The sequence below is a fragment of the Cheilinus undulatus genome, linkage group 12 (assembly GCF_018320785.1).
Source record: "Cheilinus undulatus linkage group 12, ASM1832078v1, whole genome shotgun sequence".
NCBI classification, from domain to species: domain Eukaryota; kingdom Metazoa; phylum Chordata; class Actinopteri; order Labriformes; family Labridae; genus Cheilinus; species Cheilinus undulatus.
The window spans coordinates 33,003,327-33,029,238 of record NC_054876.1 but is presented as its reverse complement, the minus strand read 5'-3'; the positions used below and the strand labels follow the sequence as shown (position 1 = coordinate 33,029,238).

The 25,912-nt window shown below is 36.7% G+C and overlaps 1 protein-coding gene across 2 annotated transcripts in view; it reads right to left on the bottom strand.

Moving 5' to 3' along the window:
* Positions 1-25,912, bottom strand: part of cadm2a (cell adhesion molecule 2a) — a 393,887-nt gene that overhangs the window by 88,033 nt on the left and 279,942 nt on the right. For both annotated transcript variants that reach the window (XM_041800910.1, XM_041800909.1), the window contains exon 2: positions 16,498-16,647. In XM_041800910.1, coding sequence (XP_041656844.1) covers positions 16,498-16,647 — 150 coding nt within the window. The remainder of the gene's footprint in view (positions 1-16,497; positions 16,648-25,912) is intronic.

Below are 25,912 nucleotides of genomic sequence, written 5' to 3'. Positions count from 1 at the left end.
TAGAAACTTTTTGCAGCGGCACAGTAGGAGATACAAAGCTGACTTTTGCCTAACATCGCTCCTTCTGATCTGGAGGCAAAACATGCATTTAAAAACAGATATCTGCCTTTAATTATTGTCCCTCCCTGCAGATGTGAGTACAATGAAAAGCAAAAGAAGAAATGCCAGAATCCAAACCTACCAGAAAGAGGTCATTTTGACTGATAGATTACAGACTCCTAACACAGAAGTACATTTATTGTGTTGGGATACCTTTAAAAATGGTATTATCTAAAAATTGACATTTTAACAAGGTCATTTAGACATTTTTCAAGATTGTCATCACATACAACAAACTATAATTATTCCATATAAAATGCCAGTATTTGCTACAGATAATTCATCTAACAGTCTCTGAACAAGACAGCAGCAACTGTTTGAATTTGATTTGATGGTGAAAAATTCAATTTTGATTCCCTCTTATGGTTAACTGATAACATCCAACTATCATTAAAGACCCTGTCAAGTGAAATCCAAAATTTGTGTCTTAACACACTAGATATGTTGGAATATGGTTGCTGTAAACATGTGAAAACACTGCACACTACATCAAAGCTTCAACCGGGTACATTTATAATAAAATGATAATGCATTTTAGGTTATTGCTTTGACAGCAGAGCTGTTTGGTCCACTTAAATGAACCTCGGTTCGTTTGGAGTTTTCTGAAAGCTCATTTAAACTCTGTTCAAAGACCAAACAAGTGAACCCTGATCCACATGAAAACACGTGGAATAACAAGTGTTTCATCTCTTTCTACATCAATGTTGCAAATTCAGCCCCAAATCAAACCGGGTCCCTCCAGCTATCAGATTACTCTAGCTCAGTTCGGCAGAAGATTTTTCTAATAGAAATACATAATTCAGTTGGATCAACTAAAGTAGTTGCACCAACTAGGTAAGTTGAGCCCCCAGCAAATGTTGGGGGCTCAATGTTCACTTGGTTTATATTTTTTTGTAACCTAGAAACTCAATATAATGTCTTGTATTAACTAAGTAGGGTATCAAAAGTGCAACGATTCAACATTGGTTCAATCAGCATCAATGAAGTTGGATTTTTTACAGTGTCCAGAGGTGGGGAGTAATGCCTTACATTTACTCCATTACATGTCCTTGAGTAGTTTTTTTGAAAAATCCTACTTCTGAGGGTAGTTTTTGAGCAGAGTACTTTTTACTCCTACTCCGTTACATTTGTGATTAAATTACTATACTTCTACTCCATTACATTTGTGATTAAAATACTATACTTCTACTCCGTTACATTTGTGAATAAAATATTACACTTCTACTCCGTTACATTTGTGATTAAAATACTATACTTCTACTCCGTAACATTTGTGATTAAAATACTATACTTCTACTCCGTTACATTTGTGATTAAAATACTATACTTCTACTCAGTTACATTTTTGATTTAAATACTATACTTCCACTCCGTTACATTTTTGATTTAAATACTATACTTCTACTCCGTTACATTTTTGATTTAAATACTATACTTCTACTCCGTTACATTTGTGATTAACATACTATACTTCTACTCCATTACATTTGTGATTAACATACTATACTTCTACTCCATTACATTTGTGATTAAAATACTATACTTCTACTCAGTTACATTTGTGATTAAAATACTATACTTCTACTCCGTTACATTTGTGATTAAAATACTATACTTCTACTCCGTTACATTTGTGATTAAAATACTATACTTCTACTCCGTTACATTTTTGATTTAAATACTATACTTCTACTCCATTACATTTGTGATTAACATACTATACTTCTACTCCATTACATTTGTGATTAAAATACTATACTTCTACTCAGTTACATTTGTGATTAAAATACTATACTTCTACTCCGTTACATTTGTGATTAAAATACTATACTTCTACTCCGTTACATTTGTGATTAAAATACTATACTTCTACTCCGTTACATTTGTGATTAACATACTATACTTCTACTCCATTACATTTGTGATTAAAATACTATACTTCTACTCCGTTACATTTGTGATTAAAATACTATACTTCTACTCCGTTACATTTGTGATTAAAATACTATACTTCTACTCAGTTACATTTGTGATTAAAATACTATACTTCTACTCCGTTACATTTGTGATTAAAATACTATACTTCTACTCCATTACATTTGTGACTAAAATACTATACTTCTACTCCGTTACATTTGTGATTAAAATACTATACTTCTACTCCGTTACATTTGTGATTAAAATAATATACTTCTACTCCATTACATTTGTGATTAAAATACTATACTTCTACTCAGTTACATTTGTGATTAAAATACTATACTTCTACTCCGTTACATTTATGATTAAAATACTATACTTCTACTGCGTTACATTTGTGATTAAAATAATATACTTCTACTCCATTACATTTGTGATTAAAATACTATACTTCTACTCAGTTACATTTGTGATTAACATACTATACTTCTACTCAGTTACATTTGTGATTAAAATACTATACTTCTACTCCGTTACATTTGTGATTTAAATACTATACTTCTACTCCGTTACATTTGTGATTAAAATACTATACTTCTACTCCATTACATTTGTGATTAAATACTATACTTCTACTCTGTTACATTTGTGATTAAAATACTATACTTCTACTCCGTTACATTTTTGATTTAAATACTATACTTCTACTCCATTACATTTGTGATTAACATACTATACTTCTACTCCATTACATTTGTGATTAAAATACTATACTTCTACTCCGTTACATTTGTGATTAACATACTATACTTCTACTCCATTACATTTGTGATTAAAATACTATACTTCTACTCCGTTACATTTGTGATTAACATACTATACTTCTACTCCATTACATTTGTGATTAAAATACTATACTTCTACTCCGTTACATTTGTGATTAACATACTATACTTCTACTCCATTACATTTGTGATTAAAATACTATACTTCTACTCTGTTACATTTTTGATTTAAATACTATACTTCTACTCCGTTACATTTGTGATTAACATACTATACTTCTACTCCATTACATTTGTGATTAAAATACTATACTTCTACTCCGTTACATTTGTGATTAACATACTATACTTCTACTCCATTACATTTGTGATTAAAATACTATACTTCTACTCCATTACATTTGTGATTAAAATACTATACTTCTACTCAGTCACATTTGTGATTAAAATAATATACCTCTACTCCATTACATTTGTGATTAACATACTATACTTCTACTCCATTACATTTGTGATTAAAATACTATACTTCTACTCCGTTACATTTGTGATTAAAATACTATACTTCTACTCCGTCACATTTGTGATTAAAATACTATACTTCTACTCCGTTACATTGGGCATGCACCGGTCGCTACTTTTACTTGTCTATTATTTATTTTCATTAAGTATTTTTTACACTCAGCAGAGCTCTCACAGTAGCTTGAGGTAAAATGCTCAGCATCACAGAGTAAACAGAGGAGTGACCCCTCCCCCTTAACTATTAACAGTTGGAGATAATGGCTGAAGCTGTATAATACCTGCGTCTCCTTCAGAGGAGCATGTTCATCCCTGGCCCAACATCAAGACTCGTTGCCTTTCAAATGACGAGGAACAACAGCCACATAATGCACTGCCTACTGTGTCTACCTAAAACGGTGGAAATGTCAAGCTACAAAAATAGCACATCAAATCTAAGAAAGCCCGGAGAAACTGAGGAATGATAAATTGTGAGGGAAAAACTGATTTGGCTAGGGTGGATTTTGTGCTTATTAGTAGAACTTCAGTTTTGTCACTGTTGAGTTTAGGACAGTTGTGTGAAAACCAGGGTTTGATTTCCTGTAAACATTAACAGTGGGAGGAGGGGCGGTTGAGTTAGATTTAGTGAATAGGTATAGCTGGGTGTCATCTGCATAGAAGTGAAAATTGAGGATTACTGAGGATATGACCAAGAGAAAGTAAATCGGTAATGAAAAGAAGGGGGGCAACGCTACAACAACACAGCAAAAGAAACTTGCTACATCAAAGCCAATCAGACATGTACCTGGGTGATAGTATGGACATCCCTGGTCTAGGTAGACTTGATCAAATTTTCTTTGCTTTTTTGAAAAGTCAGGGGCCAAGAGCATTGCGACTTTTAATTCAACATATTCATACATATTGCAAATGTGAAAAAGACAAAATGTCTGCCATGATCTCTCTAGTGTTAAAGAAAAATCCTAAAAGTGCAAATACAGAAAAAAAAGACAGATCCTCAAGGTCAAAGAAAAGTTAGCTGGCGTCTTTCAAAGGTGATAACTGCATCTAAAAGCGCTCATAAAATGCCTCCTTAATTCCTCTCCTTTATCCCACCAAGGCCTACTTCCCCGCCTCCTTTTCCTCTTTTTCTTCCCTTCATGTTTTATGGTCCTTGTCTCAGAGAGAGGGGACTTGTTAGGGATCTTTGGAGATTTACAGTCAAGTTTTTTCTATCAGAGGGAACACCGTAGCAATCTCAGACTGATATGAAAGGATGTTTCATAGAGGCACTCTTCCAGGAAATACAAAAAAAGACAGCTGTCTGAAAAGTTTAACTTTTTTCTTCAGATTAAGTTTGGAGAGAAAGTTCTGCTATCTGTTAAATAAAAAGTCTGTCAGGCATTTCTTATTCTGTTATTTACTTTGGAAAACTTTAAAATGCCTATCCCCTAAATTGCTCAGGCACAGATACTCTGAATGCATCAAAGCTTTCATAGTTGTATACTGTGGAGCTGAAATGCTCGACATTCCTCATGCACACGTATTTGTGCACTTACAAATACACACTCTCTCTCTTGCACACACATGCACGCACACACACACAGCCAGCAAATTGATTCCGACAGCTGAATATTTGACATCTGAGGACCCAAATAGATTCATATTCAGCAGCTCAGAGGCCCTAAAAATGAGCAGTTGGCCCTCAGCTGTTCCCCCAGAACACTAATCTTAATGTTTAAACACATTCAATCAATGTGCAGATGGTACAGCACAGGCAGGATGTTCACAGGTACACTATGCACACCGGCAACTTAGCAGACAACATCAACATGTTATTGCTTCCACTGCAGAAATCTGCTGTTTTGATTGCTTTTAGCTATTCACCAATAACAACATGAAAAACCATTATGGCCCAATGGTGTTATTTATCTTCCAACATTTTTAAAGTCTTTCAAGGTTTCATTTGAATAACTAAAATTGTGCACAAGTTCAATCCAAGGGGCAGCTATAGGTTTGGAAAATATGAAGTCAATGCAAAAGTGCAAAACACTGCAGTTCCTTGAGTGTCCACTAGTGGCTGGTTCAGAAAACATCAGAGTCCCAGTTTTTAGGTCTGATTCAGAAATGCAACGAGGTCTTTACAGCTTATGATGCTCAACCATTTGAAATAAATCAATGCTATGGATAATGGGGTATGGCTATGAGGTTTGTTTGATCTGGTTGGGGTATTGTTCAGGTTGCAAGTTCTGCATTTTCAGTACGGCAACTAATATTGTCAGGGTCCAAACCTCTGTCCAGTACAAACGCAGAAATGGTTACGCCCCTGAAAACCCAGTAGTGGTCCTCCCGAGACTTGATTTGCTGTTGCATGCAGGATCAGTAGCACTAGCACCCACCTCTGGCTAACATTTACCGGCCTTGCCTAGCTCATATCAGCTGTTAGAGTTTGTTAACTGGTTTTTATTGGGATCAAATCTCCCTATCTAGGTCCCTCTTCTCTTTTCTAAAGCCCAAAAACACACCAGCAGCATCCAACCCATGTCAAAATAATTGCCCCCATTATATTCTATGAACAAACCAACATCGGCGGCAGCCAGACGCCCTTGGATGCACTGCACCACGGCATTTTAGGACATTGCTGTCTTCCTGTGGCACCTGTGTGTTTTGGACTTTACATCCCAACTTTTGTGCACATTCTGGAATGACAATACACAGTCCAACAGTTCAGTGAAAAAGGCTCATACCATTCTTCACTTTACCTTCTGAAATAGATTACATTACACTGGCACACTTATGAGTATTTATGAAGTCAGGCACTGATGTTGGATGAAAAGGCCTGGCTCACAATCCCTGTTCCAGTTCAACCCAAAGGTGCTCAATGGGGTTGAGATCAGGGCTCTATGCAGGCCAGTCAAGTTCTTCCACACTGAACTCATCAAACCATGTCGTCCTTGCTTTGTGCATTGAGGTACAGCCATGTTGGAACTAAAAAGGGCCTTTTCCAAACTGTTGCCACAACAATGGAAGCATAGCACCGTCCAAAATCTCTCGGTATGCTGAAGCACTAAGATTGGCCTTCACTGGAGATAAGACTGAAAAACAGCCCCATATCATTATCCCTCCTTAATGAACAGGTGTAGCCAAATATATCTGTCTTTACATATATATGTTATAAAGGCCTGTATAAATAAAGTACATTTACATGTACATTTATTTAGTGTATTTTGAAACTTTTAACTGTCTTACAAATTATTTGATTAGAGAAAGCATAATTTTGAGAAGCTGCTTCCTTTATTTATTGATTTTGGGCCATGCTGTGGTCAAATGTTTAAATTAAACATACAGAAAGCAGTGTCGTCAGTGTATCAGCTTGTTGTTGGGGAAACAACTTATGAAATAAGTTGTGAAATAACTGTTTTTTTCTGGTAAACTAATTGGCTAGTTGACTAGTGGGTGGAAGATATTCATGCAAAATCTGTAAAATAGCAAGAGAGATTTTATAAGCGAAAAAAAAAAGAGTTGCAGAGTACAAAACATATTTTGAAGCATAAATGAAATCAAAACCAATTTGAGTGTTTAGAATCAAAACTTTTCAGAATAAACCTGGCTTCTTGAGATATAACCCCTAAGAGAGAAGTAACTCAGGTCTAAGAATCAAACAGAATCTTCGTTTGTTTTCTTTGTTGTCTGTCGAGCCCTGAGAAATGCTTTAAAAAGCTGATGTCAAACCACTAATTGAATCCCAGCTGACACGAACATGTACAGCATCTTTTGTTTCCATACATCTGCTTTTTCCTTATAAAGCTTTAATGTATTCAGGTCTACCAAAGGTGTGCTGTGATTAGGGTGGTTTAAAGTACAGGTAAATGCAGGCCTGGCAGACTTAAGGCAGGGGTGGATGGATTATTTAATAAAGACAAGAGGGATCAAATCTTGACTATAAAATACAGATGTGGGAGTTGGAAGGGAAAAATGATGAAAAGAGGTTGGTGTATTGGAGTAACCATGTTGAATAAATGATCCAAATGTCATACTTTAGCCAGTGCTCACAGATGATGATTCCTCTTAATAGGCCTGAAAATCTTACCAGGAAACTAATTACACATACTGTAGGTTCTTTCTAGTACTGGGAATAATGAAGGAATTGCCATTATGCCTCATTGCAAAATTTCTCCATTCAGGAAATAACATTATTATCAAGTCTTAAATTACATGAAACCAAAAGAGCAATTTGTAAGACGATATTAGGCTCTTTTGAATTGTATAAAAGAGAGAATCCCTCTTGCCCAGCGCTCATCTCTCTCTCGCTGTCGAATCACAGCTTAACTCCCTCAGTGAAAGTGATGGAAAGGGCAAAATTGGCTACATCCGGGAGACAATGACTTATTCGAAATTCAAACAACTCTTCACTTCACAGCCATCCGAGCGCCTTTGAGAGGACAGAAGACAAGAAGAGTTTCATCCGACTAAACATCTTCAAGGTGAGCCTCAGCACCGACATTAAACAACAACAGCCAAAGAAGCGGCACCACTCAGAGAACTTTAATGGAGTCAGTGTCATTTGTCTCTGAGAAACCAATATGTTTATGCTAATGCTCTGTGACTGCCTTTAAAAGAAGATGGAAGTGAAACTCTCTTTGAGATGCTATACAAAGATGAGTAAGGATGTGCAGAAACAATCTGTTGAATTGGATGGCAGACGTTACAGATTTAGGCACCTTAATATACTAGTAGATCATTACAAGTCTGTTTTTTAAGTTTAATTATTAAAGAGCATTTTCAACCCTAACCCTTTTTCATCTTTAACCTCCTGTGAGGAGTTTTGAGGTAGTTATGGAACACTTCATTATTAACACTGATACCTCTTCATGACCTAGACAGAAGCAATGAGACCATCATCGACAAGACTGACTTTTCCAATAAACTATCATTGCATGCCTGTAACTGCTTCCAGGGGGTAGGTGTCTGGTGTCACTGGCTCAGAGTACAGCTTAACCCCACCTGTAGCTACCGCCTCATTCCCCCTGAATGATGCTGATTGGTCTGAACCATTTTCTGTTTGGCAAAAACGTTGTAGATTGAAGCTTTGCAAGATGAATTTATCTGATGACAGACATGGAGTCTGGCCAGTCCATTATAGATATTACTTACATTGGGGCTGTCATGATACAGCAATATGAAAGTTTGATTTGTATAATTTAAATGATGACAATATCTGTTCAACAGGAGCCCCCATGCACAGTCCAGGTACCCAGGTACCGCTAAGTTGTACAACCAATTGGAAAGGAAAATCCACTGAAAATGACTTCACTGTGACTTTATTGAGAGCAAAAAATGCATATTGCCTTCTTCAGGGTTGTCCACCTCCTAGGCACCTGATATTGGGTAATATTTTCTTTTTGGTTCAACAATTGCAAACAAACTCTAAAAAATTGTCTATTCTGCACTGTCTGACTACATAAAACAGTTGTTTTTAAAAAGCTTTGGCACTTTTTGATACCATTATTTGTCAAAATAACTGTGGTTGTAGCTTTTTAAAATGTGGAACTGAAAAAGAATAAACAAATAAATTGGGATGCTGCTGGCTAAATGTTTACGCTTGTTGATTTATTTATCAGTCATGCACAAAGAATTGCAAAAAAGGGTTTAGAAGACACCAGAACTACCAGTGCAGTGTTCCAAATAATCAATTCATTACAAGCATTACAAAGTTGCATGATCTTTTCCCCGCTCAGTGATAAACAAAACATTCTGCCTTTTCTCCCAGGCTTTACAGGTAAAATCGGCTATAAAAAATGTTCTTTTCTGAAGCAAATATCAAGTTTTTCAAATCATCCAACCAAAAAAGTCATCATTAATCAAAGACAATTTTGCTACTGAAATAATCTGAAATCTGGCAGTTAAACAGAAAAATAATCTTGTTCTCAGTCTCCCCAAGGTCACATGAACGCTCTGTCCTCATCTGGAGTGCCATTAAACCTGACGGTCTCAAAAACTAGAGGTTAGGTTCTTGAGTGTGACTGTGCACATAATGATCTTTGTCTTCTTGTTACATTAACATAGGACTCCACATTATAACTATTCTTTATAAGACAATATGTTCATAGTTATGGTTTACACCATATATCAACAGACCATTTTTCTCTGTACATAACAAACATGGCACTCTTAATGTACTGAATGTCATAAAGAAACTTTTTTTTTTTTTTTAAAGATTTATTTTTGGCCTTTTTTGCCTTTATTAGATAGGACAGTGGATAGAGTCGGAAACAGGAGGGAGAGTGGGGAGAGACATGCAGGAAATAGTGCCACAGGCCGGATTCGAACCTGGGTCACCTGTGTATATGGCGTGCGCCTTAACCACTCGACTACCGGCGCGCCTAAAGAAACTTATTTTAAAAAAAAGAACGACATATTGCATAAAATACTGGACCAGGGCATGACAATGCAAAGTGTCCCAATTAAAGATGATCAGACAAATTATGTCTGGTGCATGTCGAGGTGGGTGTTGCAATTACTGTAATGCAAGAATAGTTGGGTGTTAGCAAAAATGTGCCGTGAGCTTCTGCACGGCTGAGACAATGTGTGACAAGAGTGTTATGAAATTGAAAATAATGAGCATAGTCTACTTTGTATATGACGCCCCTCAACAGTGGGTGGCAGTATGACGAACATGCTGATTTGTAGAAGTTATTAGCGCTTGATGGACATACATCATGAAAAATTTTAAGAAGATAGAACACATTATGTATGAGATGCTACTGGTGTCTTACAGTAGGTGGCGCTACAACAAAACCATGAAATTAACATTTAAATGTGTAGAGAGGCAGAACTCATTCATACATGTAAAATTTGAAGCAAATCAGATGCATTGTATCAAAAATAGACCAACTTCCTGTGAAACTGGTGAGATATTGAAATGCTTCCCATTGCCATTAAGGTGTCCTTTAATAGGACATGTCAGTGTTGTGGACTTCTGTTAAAAAATCTGAGCTTCACTGGTTCAACTCAGTAATAGGAATAATAAAATTGCCCAGTTGTGTCACTTCCTGTTGCCAGCAAAACCATAAAATTACAGTTTGAAAGTGTAGAGGGGCAGACCTTAATTACATGTGAGATTTGAAGCAAATCAGATGTTTCATTTAAGAGTTATGCCAACTTCCTGTGAAATTGGTGAGGTTTTGTTACGATTCGGTGAGTTTTGGGGCATGTTAAGGCCCCCAAATTAGTGATTTATTTGCCAGAAAAAGATGAATAGGAATAACAATTCCTTCAATTTCAATAGGGTCCTCACACCAAGGTTGGTGCTCAGGGTGTAATTTAAAAAAAAAGAATTAATAAAAACTTTAAGATCTGGTAAAAAAAAAAACAGGAAGTAGCACTTGTCCTAAGGAGATGCAAAAAAATCAAAATGTTGTGCAGAAATGCTTTGAATAGAATTAATAGGAGACAGTCAGCAAGTAAGTGACAAATTGTTCTCAATCAGCAGAGAAATTATTCCTAAATATGGCTCCAATGTCAGTTCTTCCACCTCTGGAAGAATCATGTAAAATAAAATGACTTGAATCAAACAATAATTTTTTTATCATTATTATTATTATTTTTTTGTAAAGCAGCTACCAGTTCAACCAGCAACATGCAAAAGATGTATGTATAATCCTTTTTAAAAAGAAAATGTAATTTATTCAGTGTTTGCAACAAGACATTAGAAGTATACATATTTTTTTCTCCAACTGATTCTAAAGAACAGAAAAAGTTTGTGAGTTCTGGGTGTGTATTTCAGCAGAAACTGTGTTTGCCCTAATCCCCGCCTTCTTCCTCCCAATAGGCAGCAAGGAAAATTAATCTGAAACCTACTGTGCTCAAAGGCGTTTGCAGCTGAGACATGTCTCCTTTCTCACACTGCCGGTGGCACTTTGGAAACACTCACCATCTCAGCGCTCCCATCTGCATGTGCATCTGAATCTGCCGCATTCAGCAAGACAACTCCCAGAGCACGTGTGCATGCACAAATCTACCAAAACAGCAGTACTGCAGTGCCACGGCCTCAGTAGTATCCCTTTGCTTTTTTTCTGATAATAAAAGAGTCCTTCGCTGCTTTTTCATTTCCAATCTCAGCGCGCTGCAGTGAAAATGCCATGAAATAGACCCCCAAGTCCGACCCCTGGTGTGATATGGAATAACCTGCAGAGAACATCAGCTGCTGAATTTGATGTTGAATGCAGCTTTTTACCGTCTCTCTTCCTGGAAAAAGGGGAAGGTAAGTGAAAATTGGAATGATGTGCAAATTGAAACACTTTGGATGGGCGCACCTTCACTCACTGCATGCAAAAATAAATGCAAACACAGACATACCCACACATTCACAAACACCCGCTGTGTTTGGAAGAAGCCTTGTGTAAATCCCATATGTGCTTAATCCAGACACTTACAAGAGGGTGTGATTCATCCTCTATTACACTCAGCTAATACAGCCGAGAGACGCACAGGGTGCAATCATTTCAGCAGGCGAGAACCAACAAAATAACACCCATGAATCCTCTTTATGGGGACTTCACTGAAGAGGGTGCGAAAGGTCAGGAATAAACGCTTAGTACTTATTAGCCATTAAAACTTGGTGTCCTTATGCCGCACCCACAATTTGTGTGCTTGTAATTGTTGTGGCCGTCTTTATGTGTGTGCATTACTGCGTCTGTGAATGTGTGCAAAGATAACAGAGGTTTGCATCCGTTTTATGAGAGGAATTTCACTGCGGGTTCGTGCAGGTCTCCAGCTTGTAAACTCTTTATTATAGAGAGTCTTTTCTGCAGATCACATAAGTCTCAGGGTAGTTTCTTTCAGGGCGAGAGGCATGAGTTTAATGATTGCTGAAGTCCTGTATCAAAAAGTCTCTATACTTTAACTTATATTACTGGTTATTATTTTATTTTTAAAAGTATTCTGACTTGCTACACTCTAAAATGGTGGTTTTAGATTTATGAGAAAAAACTTGAAATCCTTGGCTTTAAAAATCAGAAATTTACAAGGACCAAAATGTAGAACTTTTGAGATTGAACCTAGTCGATTGCGTGGAGGTATCATTAGCTCAATGAAACTGTTCTTCCTTGCGCAAGCTGTGCAGTTAAGACCCTGATAAAATAATCTTTCAATCTAGGACTGATCAGTTAGGAAATGCTGTTCTTGTGATTTAAGCCCAGAATCATCACATTATCATTATATCATCAAGACATTTCTGTAAACTGGCGTTATCAAACCATTGCTTTCAGTTCCACTTTTAAATGACATTAATAAATGACTACAAAACTTGAAATGTTTAGAGTTCATATCAATATTTCTAACATTTTAAAGCTGGAAAATTAGATTTTTTTTCCTTATAAATTTCGACTTTTAAAACTTACAAATGCTGAGTTTATTTATTTGTTAATAAAAAACTTTATCATCTAAAAAAATCAGGCTTTTCTCTAAAATAAACATCTCTTTATTTTCATATGTTGTAGGGTGGCCCTAATACACCATCCAACATTATGTTTCTAATCACGATATGAAAAAAAATATATGCACTTTTAATTATGACGTCTGACTTTTAGGTTGTGGTATATTAATGTTAAACATTGAAACTGGGAGTATGAAAGAATCTGTGAAAATTTTGACCTAAATTAAGTGGAAAATTAAATTAATTCTGTTTCAAACTGCCTGATGTATTATGATTTATGGTAAACATTGATGAAATAATCAAAAATCACAGACTTGATTCAATTTATATCGACGATGTCACTTTACTAACACGTTTCTGATCAATCTCTGATTTGTTGGAATGTCCCTAAGAGCGTGAGAAAGCAAAAGAAATGTTACTTTTAACAGATAAACTTTTCAGACTGTTCATAGGAATGCTTATTTGGAGCTAACCTGCTGGAGAGTTTTAAGTTTGGAGGTGGATTGAGCTCATTTGTTGTATTGTGCTTTTTGGTGCTGGGTGGATCCCCGATTATTTATTGATCATTTATTGTTTTTAGATAATGTGTCTGAATAACCAAATGTGGGATTGGTCATGTAAATGACCAGACGTGTAAATAAAATATTCATTCATTCATATTATTCATTTAAATGGTCTACTGAGTCAGGCTTATGCTCCCAACAGCTTTCATTTATGGAGAAATGGGTCTGGGTTCTTGTGGGTTAACACTGGGGAGATTATTATATATATTTTGTTATTGGCATTGAACATGTCCAAAAAATGAGCAAACTGAAAACAGTAAACAAAGAATAATTTGTCATATTCAATCTTTTATTTTGCTGTACTTTCTCAAAAATGTGACTTTCTGCCTCTTAACCCTAGTTTTCTCCATTTCAGCTGTTACCTCTCAAAAATACCACCAATAAACAGCTGATTTAGTACAGAACAAAGTCAAGTCTATGGCCAATTACTATGAAAGTTGTTCTTTAATCAAAGCACAAATTAGTTTGCTTTAATGCTGTACTCCCTACGGCTTATATGATCAGATTTGTGTTCTAACAGCTGAAGTTTAATCCATACTGCTCTGTATGTGCTGTAGGCAATACTAGGCAAGTACCACAGCATTACCATGCATGAAGGTTATTTGCACAGCAGGAGGTGGAGGGCTCGACTTTCAAAGCAAGTGTGTAAGGTTTTTTTCTGATGATAATTTAGAAGACATTAAAGCTGAATATCAAACATTTTTGTAAATGTATGTCCACTCTACGGATAATAACATCCAGTATGTGTAAGGGATTCTTTGCTTTGAGCAACCAAAGCAAACAGGACCATGAGAATGAAAGATGAATATTTCTATATCGCTGTTTATCATGTTGTGTCACTGCAGCATGCTGCAAAGGCTACCTTCATCATGTTCTTGATTAATGATTCTCAGTGTATAATATATTGACTGATAAAGAAAACAGGGACCTAAATCTTACATTTCATTAATAGAACAATTTCTTTACTGCCTCAATTAACTAAATTGGTTCAAAAGTGATTTGTAAGGAGATGTGATTTCCTGAATGAGCATCACTACAGGTCTAGGAGTTATTGCTCAACATCTCTGGCAGTGACTGAATATGTAGAAAGTATAGCAATGGCTCTAGACAATAAGCCGCATACAGCTGGTGTGTTTATTAACTTATGCAAAGAATCTGATACAACTGTCACTCTTTATGTCAAAGTTCAAAGTTCTTTACTGGTACCCAAAAAGGTAAATTTGTTGTATAGGAGCTAAATTCAAGACATACTCAGACAAAATATAATAAAAACTAACATTTAAATGTTATAAAAACATTGCTGATTAAAACCAAGTCATGATAACGTGCTTTAAAAGACCTACATTTAAAAAAGGACTTAAAATAACCCAAAATAATAAATATTCCATTAAAGTGAAAGTGCATCATCTTGTGTTTGTTTTGACTTCTGCAGGAATGTAAACAGCGTGGCATAGGAGGTGTAGCAAACTTTGGTTGAGAAATTATTTAGATGATAGGTTCCATCATATGAAAATTAATGGTACTGACTCATATCTTAACACATAAACCTGTGGGTTTTTTCAGGGTTCAATACTGTTATTGATACTTTATTTGACTGACATTTGAACAGTAACTGATACATTAAAATTTGTACTGTTTGCTGCTGACACATCTTTATTTTGTTCTAAAGGAAGCATCAAGGAACTCTTTAAAACAGAGGATATAGAACTGATCAAGTTAAATTAATGGCTTGCTTTGAATAAGCTATCACTGAATGAAAGAAAAACAACATTTATATTGTTTGGTAGAAAAGGTCTGACTGACATAATACTGGATTTAAATAATATTGAAATTGAAAATGTTTATGAAACTAAGTTTTTGGAGTGATGACAGATGATACATTGTTTTTGGGAGCCTTATGTAGAACTTGTAAAATGGAAATGAAGTCTTTTTACAAAGAAAGGGATTTACTGAATAAGAACTGCATTTATATACTGTACTGTTCTTTTGAGAAGCCTCATATGTCAACCTGGTTGAAATTTGGGGAAATTAATATAAAACGAATTTAGATCCACTAATCAAACTGCAGAAATAATCTATCAGCATAGTAGATACAGTTAGATACTGTAAATCTACAGAGGAGTTTTTTCAAAGAACCATTCATAACATTTCTGGATATTGTATTTTTAAAAACATGAGAAATTTTGGCCTTTTTTTAATTTTTATTTTGTCAAATTATGATTTAAGGGGATTACTTATGTTTGAAACTTGCAAAGTGAGATAAAATATTACATACAGATGTGTTTCAGTTTTGGGAGTGAAGTTATGGAACAGACTTAATGTTGAACTGAAATTGTGCAATTCTTTGTTAGGAGGTTACAATATGAACCTAAATTAAAAATAACACACCACAAACTAAGGAAAATCCCAGCCAGCAAGGGTAAATATGTCACCTTCTGCCCCATGGTGGAGATCATACCATTGTAGAGGTCTGCAGCAGATGGGCCAAAAATGCCCCACCATAGAGGTCTGCAGCCAGAAGCCTCTGGCAGGGGGTGACCAAAATCAGCAAAAACAAATATTCCTCACAACAGCTTTAAATAAGAATATAGCCTGCTCCTCAGAAAAATAATGAAAAATCATTTTGAGACATTTTCAGACTTAAAAACAGACAACTGAAAAAAATTGATTCTGACTCTAAGCTAATATGGGGCTCTAACCCAAAAAATAAATAAAAGAAAGATTAAATACTGTAATCGTTCTGAATTGGGCAAAAAGTCAAAAGACAAATATCTTTCCACCTCTACAAGGAGCTCACTTTGCAGAGGGTCTGCCATGTTTGATGTTTTTACAGGTTTGACACATATTATAAAATAGTACTAACCACATACTTTCCATCCTAGAATTAAAGCCTTAAAGTTTGTGCATTTCTCTGTGTGCTGCGAACGCACCTGCTGTAAAAACACACACACATGAAAAGTGGGACAGATGCTCCGACACAACAAAGACAGCCGCTTATTCAAGTGACAAACCCACAGGAGTAAGGAGGGAGCTTTCAGGTTGCTCTCCCAATTTAGAAAATAAATCTCAAACCCCTCCTGTCTCTGTATTTTTTTTTTTTTTTTTTTTGTGCATTTCTTCACCCGCCTCAAACCTAAAAACAGGGAATACTTTGTGCGACGGCATCTGCTGTGTGGCTTCTGCTCTCTGTCTGTCTTACCTTTCTTGTCCCCAAAAAACAGGGTCTGCTGTGCTGGGTTTGACCACTGGAGGGAGGTGTTGTCATTGTACTCCACACGGCAGGTCAGGTTCGCCGTCCCGCCCTCTGTCACCGTCATATTCTGGACCAGGGGGTACTGACCGCTGATGCCTGCAACGTGACACACAGGGGGAAACGTTAGAGGAGATGAGGGTGGCAGCAAGGAAACAATGCAGAAAATGCGAGGGAAACAGATGGCACTTTTTGATCGTTAAATGAAGCCACTTGATGAATTTAAAATCCAGCAAAAAGGATCATTTAAAACTAAAACTATTAAGGATGGCTATTAAAATGCTTTTTAATCTGCAGCTGGTTATGAAGAGAAAATTGACCACACTTCAAAGGAGCAAAATTATCTTTTTGCCACACTAGAGGACAGAAATACAATCAGACTTATACAAAATGTAACATCTTAATTATAAAGCAAATGTCCTGGAAGGATTTGCAGTCATTACTGCATGCTAAATTGGACCCCAACAAATACAGCACAGGGGGCATTTCGCCCACAGTAAACCTCAGCTACACTGAAGAAGACCAATTAAAACACATCCCCAATGGACTCATGCATGTGAAGATGTATGTGTGTGTCATGCCTGCATCCGCAGAGAGGAGGAGAAATAACACAGTTATATAATTTTGAAGTGCCCAGCAGAGCTGGTTTTCAGCACCATGGACAGGTCTTCAGTATCTGCCTGCCAGTTTTCAGGACCCTGGACAGCTCAGACTTCTCTATCTGTGTGCATGTGCTTGCTTTAGTGTCTATGTGAAAGGGAGGCTGTAAGCAAGTAAATAATAACCATAAATCTATCGCTGTCCCCATCCCCAGAGGACAGGTTTTAAAGACTCTGTGAATAAAGGCTTAGGTAAGAAAGATTATTCATCCCCAGCTAACCCTCCCGTCTTAAACCAGCATCCCCCCTCAGGAAGGGATCATAAACCAAGGGAAAAAAATATAAACAGAGAAATATTCAGAAGTCTATGAATTATGCTTGATTTTGTTTGACACCTTCATGCTAATGCATTTGATCAAATTCAGTAGGCAATTTCGTGCTTTTTCCTCCCCCAAACACCATTAATGACTGCACAGGTAAGATAAACAAACGCTCAAACGGCAGCTTGTCTGCAGGGTGAGCAGGTGAGGCAAACCCCATCACTCACGGTGGCACGGTGAAGGACGTGTTGAGAGGAGAGAGGATGAGGTGAAGGAGGGGAAGGAGAGGTAAGTCAAGGAGCATGGGTCATTTCCAGTGTTGATTAAGGCCTCCTGAGGTTAATCATGCGTGCAAGAGATAGAGAAGGAAAGAGGAGGCAAACAGAGGAAAAATGGATCCCAGCTACGGGAGGCTTGAATATGTTTTATTCATGAAAGTTTTGCATGAGGCATGATCTGTCAACGATTTACTGTCCTCCTGTGCCCACCCTCTTTTGCATTATTACTTTCCCTCTTTAAATCACTTACATTTTTCTCGCTCACACAGTCAGGTGACATGCAACCACCCTGTTAAACATTTGACTTCTTTTATGCTGGCCGCAAACAGAAGTTGACGGTTGACTGCAGGGATGAAATGGTGGTGATGATGATTTTGATGAGTGGGGTTCCACACAGAGTGACGATATGAGTGTATAATTTCAGTTCATTACTGCAGTAGATGTGACACACTCTGGGGAAATGCTCACTTGTTGTCAGTTCTAAACTCATCCCTGAAAATATAATCTGCTGGTTTGTTCTCTAAATGATCTGCCTTAGACAAATGGGGAAACACTGAATGTGTCATGGACAAAGTGCTAAACATGGCCCTGGGGAAGTGTGGGTACTTCTTAAATGTTTTACCAGTCCTGGTGTTACATGATAACACTAAGCAATCCTGTTTGAGTTCCACTGAAAAAAATAAAAAATAAAAATAAGCAGTTAAACAGCTAAAGCACACCAAAAGTATATGATATTCATGGTTCAGCACAGTTTAAGATGAATGAATGGGTGCCACACAGAACACTGATGTACATACAGATACAAATACAGACAAAAGAAATGATTAAGATAACTATAGTATACTGATACCAATCTACTGATGCAACACAGATACCAATACTGACACTGATACAGTTACTAACACCAATACTGATACAGCTACTGATAATGATAGCGATACTGTGATAGTGGTTGATAATAATAGAGATACCAATGCTGTTACCAATATGTAGTTATAACATAAATTTTATTTTTATAGTACTGATACTAATACATATCATAATACATTTATTTATCCTCTATCTTTAAACTTTAAAGTAATAGTAGTAATCTTTAAACTTTAAAGTTTTTTAAGAACTAAATTTTGTCTCATTAAAGAGTGTCAAAAAGGAATGAACTTTTCTTTGCTGAAAAGCACATTGAAATATTGGTATCTGTATTGGCTAAAATAAATCTGTAAATATTGGCATATCGGATACTGGCAAAAAATCCAATATCGTGCATCCCTATATGACACAATACAACAGGACACAATACAACAGGACACAATACAACAGGACACAATACAACAGGACACAATACAACACGATACGATAAATACAATATGATATGACATGATATGATGTAAAATGATACATTAAGAGACATGATACAACATGACAATTTACAACACAATACGATATATAACATGATACTATACAACATGACACAAGATGATACAATACAATACAGAATGATAAGAAATTATACATTGTAATCCAATGCGATACATTATGATGTGATAAAAAAATCACATGAAATGATACCATACGCAATTATTTTGATACTCATACACTGGGCTGTAAAGATTAATTGCACTAATCACAATTAATTAAGTACAATAATTGTTTTAATTGCTGTTGATCTCATGCTTTATTGTGTCTTTCAGCATACTTTGGTTAGGCCACTGTGTTGTTTTCCTGCAGCTACAGTGATGTAAAATAAGTCCGACACTGCTCCTTAATGTCTCATTAAAAAAAAAAAAAAAAAAAAAAAACAACAACAACAAAAAAAAAAACCAACAACTCACAGACAGCTCAGTGGACAAGTCAGATGTCATCTCATCTGTGTTATCAAACATATACTTTTTAATTTTTTACTTTTCCCTTATTTCCTATTCCATCCATAACAAATTCATTTTTCCATGGTTAAGTTCATGTAAAAGTCTTTGATCTACCACGAAAGCAGGTCTGTATCCAAACAGAAAGTCATTACATTTTGTTTAAGATGGTAGAAAAATCCAAAATAACACAAAAACAGCTAAGAATGCAAAATAGTGGAATTTTAATGTCTGATGAAAATAATGTATTTTTTTGCAATCAACTACTAAAATTCTGAGAATAATTATGACCAAAAATGTTACAATGTCATTTAGCAGATGCTTTCATGCAAAGGGACATACATCTGAAAGGTAGACAGGAGTTCCAGGAGTGAAGGACCTCGCCCAAGGGACCAAACTGCATATTGATTTTGCACTGGCTGGGATATGAACCATCAATTTCCCAGAACAAAGTCAGTGGGGTAACACACTGAGCTATCTGTTTATTGTTTGGCAGACCTATAATACACTAGCATTTCTTTCCTCCAAAGCTATTATAAATTGTGAAAAAAAATGTCCCATTTTGAAGTCTGTTCCTCTTATCTATTCCAAAACTGTAGCCTACACAGTGAGGCACTAACAAGCAATGTAATCTTAGTTGCAGCTTTAGACAAACAAACATTTTTTGCTTGTTTGGAGGTGCTGTTTTTGTTTTAGATTGACACTCTTCCCTTCCTTTTCTCAGCTTGAAACAGGAGCTAAATGTTCCTCTCAGAAAACAAGCAAACTTGTCAACTGGCTTGGTAAAAGTAGATGAATAAATAAATAAATAGACCACACTAAGTAAAACGGCTGTAAGTTACTAATCACATGTATGTAAAAAGAAAAAATCTCCATGAAGATTTTTTCTCCCCAAATTAATTAAGACAATTTCTTTCTGAGTATAAAACTGTTTATGAAACAACCAAACAAATGACAAGCCTTTGTCATTTATTCACAAACCCAAAACAAACAAAAAAAAAAAAAACACTCAAAATTCATCCGTTTATAATCATAGAAGTTTTGCTTTACAAATCAAGTGCCATGTCGGATGATGACCAGATTTTTCCCCACAAATTAGGAATCAGAATGTGTACAATAAAGTTAAAAGAAACTGAGAGAAATCAGATCATCACTCAGTCTATTGCACCACTCTGCACACCTGGGATTTTGCATCCATTTGTTTTAAAGTGTACTTATTAGTACAGAAGCAAAGCAATAGAACTATCAAAGTTTTTGATCTGTCTCTCTTCTTCTTCTCTCCAGCGGTATTAGCGCCTACACAGAGTTACAACAGTACGGGAATCCCTCAGCCTGAGCCCTGCGTCAGTTTCTGCTGCTACACGTCCGGAGGGACCAAGAGGGCCGAAGGGGCCACAATGATGGTTCTATTAGAACAGTGCAGAGCTCTGTGCGCCTAATTGGCCGGTGGAGTAGGTTCTCCTGTTCTCCCCTCTGGCCACCCAGACCTGATTTTAATGTATCTCTTGAGGGAAGGAGGCAGCTGCTCTCTTCTGATTTCCATGTCTATATTTAGGATCCTTCCCTCACTTCAACTCCTACTTTCTGGCTCCATCTTTTCCTGTTCACATCCAACCTACTCAATTCCTCTCTCTCTCTCGTTCCGTCTTATTTTCTCCTCGGGTTGATCCCTCAAGGGTGGCATTTCCACTTTCTTTGTCTCATTTTCATATTCTCTCTGTGTTCCCTGTTCTTTTGAATTTATCTTGATCCTACCTCCTTTTCTTGCTCAGTTGTGCTCTATATCTCATGGAGAGCCAGGTCACTTAATTGCCCTCTTCTTTGACTGACAACCCAAGGCCAAGCCAGGTCAACAACACCCTCATCTGCATGCCATTAAGATGTAATGACATAATGAAATTAGCTGTGCTTGATTTACCCTGAATTGGATAATATATATGTCACCGTAGACGGCTTATACTATAGAGAATTGATTCATTTGGGGTGGTGCGATGTGGTTTACAGCTGCCTCTAAACAAATAGCAAATCATTATTTCCTCTAGAGACACTAAACCAGAGCTCATTCTCACACTCTCCACTCTGCACAGCTGTCTCCCTAGATGAGCTGAATCTTAAGTTTTAATGGGACCACTCAACAGCCTCCCTCCAACAGTGAATACACCAGCTAATAATCAACGCTGGTTGCAAAGCTTCCCCACAATTACTGGGACCTTTGCCTGCAAACATAATTTGCTGAATCCAATATTTCTCATGTAGCTATTACTTGAAAATATCTAAATAAAAGCCAGTGTGGACAGTAGAGATATTCATAAGGCGCCTTCAGACATACAGTACCTGTTGCCAGAGCTAACTACCACACAAATAATACAGATAAGACCATCCTGGATGCTCTGTGTCTGCTCTCCAACATGACCTTTCAAGAAAGAGCAGCTGAGTCTACTAACCTTTCTTATTTAGGCATTCAAGGAGCGGAGAAAAAGAGGGAGATGCAGGCAGACAGACGGACAGCCTGGAGCTACTGACCTTTACACCAGGACTGGAGCTCTACTGAGCTGAAGAGCTGTGATGTATGGCAGAGAATACAAGATTACAAAAACGGATAGTGGCAGTCCAAACTGCTGATTAGCTGATTCACCTTTTAAGCCAGTTGAGCTGTCCTCATAAATACAGACTGGGGATTACATTATCGTTCATTACAGTCAAAGCTGTCTTGATCTCAGTGCAATCATTTCTCATCACTCATGGAGAACTGGCATCACTTTCTGTTATAGACAGGTATGAGTTTTAAAGAAACTAACAGTAGCTGATCCTTAAAGTCAATAACGTTGGGAATAATCAACATTACAAGAAATATTGTGCTTTACTTGGTAAAATAAGACAAAAGTTGATTACAGTATACCGGCATCATGTACATTATTCAAATAGACTGAAATGTAATGATACATTTCTGAGCTTTTACTGACAGTTTTTCCTCAAATTGCATACTTCTGTTAGTTATAATACAGAACCCTTAAATGCAGTTCACTTAAACACAGTGGGTTCCCAGACAGCAAGACGACATTGAATAAATGTTGATATTTCATCTGAACTGTCAGAATGGTTGATATCGATTTCTCAATGATAAATAAACATTGAATCATCATTGAATTGTTGATGGTACCTGATCGGCTATTGTGGTTGATTAAGCATCTATTTCTGGTTGACCTGGCGATGACACTAATGTTGATAAATAGTTGAAAAATGATTGACAGCGAAACTGCATGTTATTGAAAAGCCATCGATTTATAGTTGACCGGGAAACTGCAAGTTGCCCGGGAAATATGATCGAAAATTAGATGATGTATGGTTGACCGGGAGATCATCTTGAGGCGGACTCATCCATTTATCTCTCATCCTCAAGCGAAGCACCCAGGTAAGCACACAATCTGTTATCTATTGTTCAAAAATCTGGTATTCTTGCTTGATGATATGCAAAGGCCAAGGTGGTAACACATCCGTGAATCCTTTATTCTTTGGACGTTCCGTTTCAAAATAAAATCTGAAACCAACCAAAAAAATCTGTGTAGTTTGTAGAGGGTCCGTGCCGGTTAGCTAACCCTGCTCTAGTAGCCTATTGCAAATGAGCAGCGCTAACTCTCGCATTCACACACATCAAATAATGATGAACAGATAACAACAGTTATAACAAGCAGGCGGCGCTGCCTTGAGAAAAAGAAAAATCTCCGTTACTCACCGCTCATCTGTTTTTGGAAAGTAAAAATCTCCTTTTGCCCAGCATTGTACGGTCTTGTCTAGACGTTCCAGCTAACCACTCTACGTTCTGCCTTTTTGAATGCAGTAGCAAAAACCGCTGGCACAGCGTAATGACCAGTGTTTCTACAGTTAACATCCACCGGCCCGTATTCGGGCCGTTGACGACATAATTTGCATAACACCATCTTTACAGAGAAGCAGTGACAGCAGTAGCATATCACAAGTGTGATCCTCTGTTTGAAGGCTAAGAATCTCATGTTTTCAGCCATATAACCCAATCTCAGATACAACCATAACAGCAAACACAGTCCGTCAGACCTGCAGCAAAAAAGACGGAGTAAAATAAATGGAATTACTCACCTTTGAAGCCCTGTCCTGTTCCACTGCATCAGAATATTCCCACAAAAATAGTCTCAAAATCTTCCTAAGATATCCATAAATCCAATGACACTCAGCATCTTGTCCAAAACTCATAAGAAAAGGCCATAAATCATGACTAAGTATAGTTGCATTTACAAAAAGACATCCACTCTGTAAATTTCCTCCTCCTTTTTCGTTATATCTGCATATTCCTCCCCCCGATTGTTTACATCTCTCCTCAAAATGGCCGCTGGGGTCTGACCGTTTGATTGACACCTCATTTGAGCCAATCGGAATTTGTATATCCAAACCACAGGCTCTAATGTCCAACCAGCGACCGCAGTTCAGAAAAGACCAGCCCGGACTCCTGCCCTCCAAACTTTCAGCCAATGTGAACCAGCTCCTTTTTGACTGACTAGTCGTTTAGCCAATAGACTGACCTTTCCTACGACGTATCACATGTAGGGGCATGGATTAGATTACATGACGTAAATGCGCCATGTACATCCCACTGTGTTTTGTGGCCTAAAAGGACTGTTACAATGACTGGCACAATACACACGGACTGTAGATTGCATGCAGATGTAAAATCAGTTGTAAATAGTGTAATCTAATTAGTTTGTTGTGTTATATATATATATATATATATATATATATATATATATATATATATATATATATATTATTTTTACAACCAAAGCACTTGTACTGACCTCTTATTTTCTACAATTTTAGCAGCAAAAAGGGAAAAATGCACAAAATGTCCCTTTTTTCCTGCAACAAGTCACATTTTCACTCTAGGTTTCCTGCTCCTGCCCCCTCCTTTTTTAAAAAAAAATTTGATTCACGGAAGTATAAACTAAGCATAACTTTGCACTTTGTTTGTATTTTCTATTTAGATGCTCTTGTACTGCAGGGAGGGCCTGCGATGGTGACCCAATTCATGTTTTCCCAGGCAGTTCAGAAGTGGCTCCGCTATGCACCGGACAGGGCAGGGGGAGCTGGACGCCTGCACTGGTAAATGTGTTATTAGATGTAAATGTAAATGTGTTATTAAATGTAAATGTGTTATTAAATGTAAATGTAAATGTAAATGTGTTATCAAATGCTGTTATATTCTAATAAAAATTTGTTTATATGTACTTTAAAGTCATCAGGTGTGGTCATTTTTTTTGCCAACCCTAAAAGGTTTTCATCACTTTTTCACACCATGGCTTTAGATAAAGCAGGGTTTTTAGGCCTGGATATTCAGCTTATTACAGTTGCAATTGAATTGAAAACACCTTGATTTATAGTTGAGTAGAAATGTCCACGTTGTTTCAATATTCCTGATAATTGAAATACCATTGAAATTCTGTTGTTCTATGTTCAGAATTTCAATGTTGTTTCAATATTAAAAAATGGTGCAACATGATGTAGAATCAACATCATATTTCAATGTTGATTCAATGACTTAATGTTGAAAAAATAACGTTGGTTCAATAGAGTTTCAATAACTGCTTGCTGTCTTGGCAACATTGTTTCAATATTCCCGATAATTGAAATACCATTGAAATTCTGTTGTTCTATGTTCAGAATTTCAATGTTGTTTCAATATTAAAAAATGGTGCAACATGATATAGAATCAACATCATATTTCAATGTTGATTCAACGACTTAATGTTGAAAAAATAACATTGGTTCAATAGAGTTTCGATAACTGCTTGCTGTCTGGGTTAATATAGTCCCCAAACTGCGCACTGCCATTTTGTACTGACAGGAAGTGACGACTATTTATCCACCCGTTTTTTCTTCTACCTTTTTCAGAAGCAAGCTCTAAACGGATGTTAGGCGATTATATTTGAAATTTGATGGCTATTTTCACTCACTGTCACATTCATGCAACTTTTATTTTATAAAATGAACATTTTTTGCCTTTAATGTTTTGTCTTGATTGAAATCTGCTGCCATTGCTAGTAACATGTTAGCTAGCAAGCAGATGCTAATATCTGCTAGCACGCTACCTTGCTAATACTACATTATCCATTACATCACCAGGATGGCATTCATTGGGAGTGCAACGTGTCCATTTTTCCATACTCAGTTCTAGGATGGGTTTGAGTAAGCTAGTACTGCATTAGAGTGTGTGTTCTCAGTGTGACTACACCTTGCGAACTTATGCACTCAAAATGTTCAGTATTTGGTACAGAAGTATG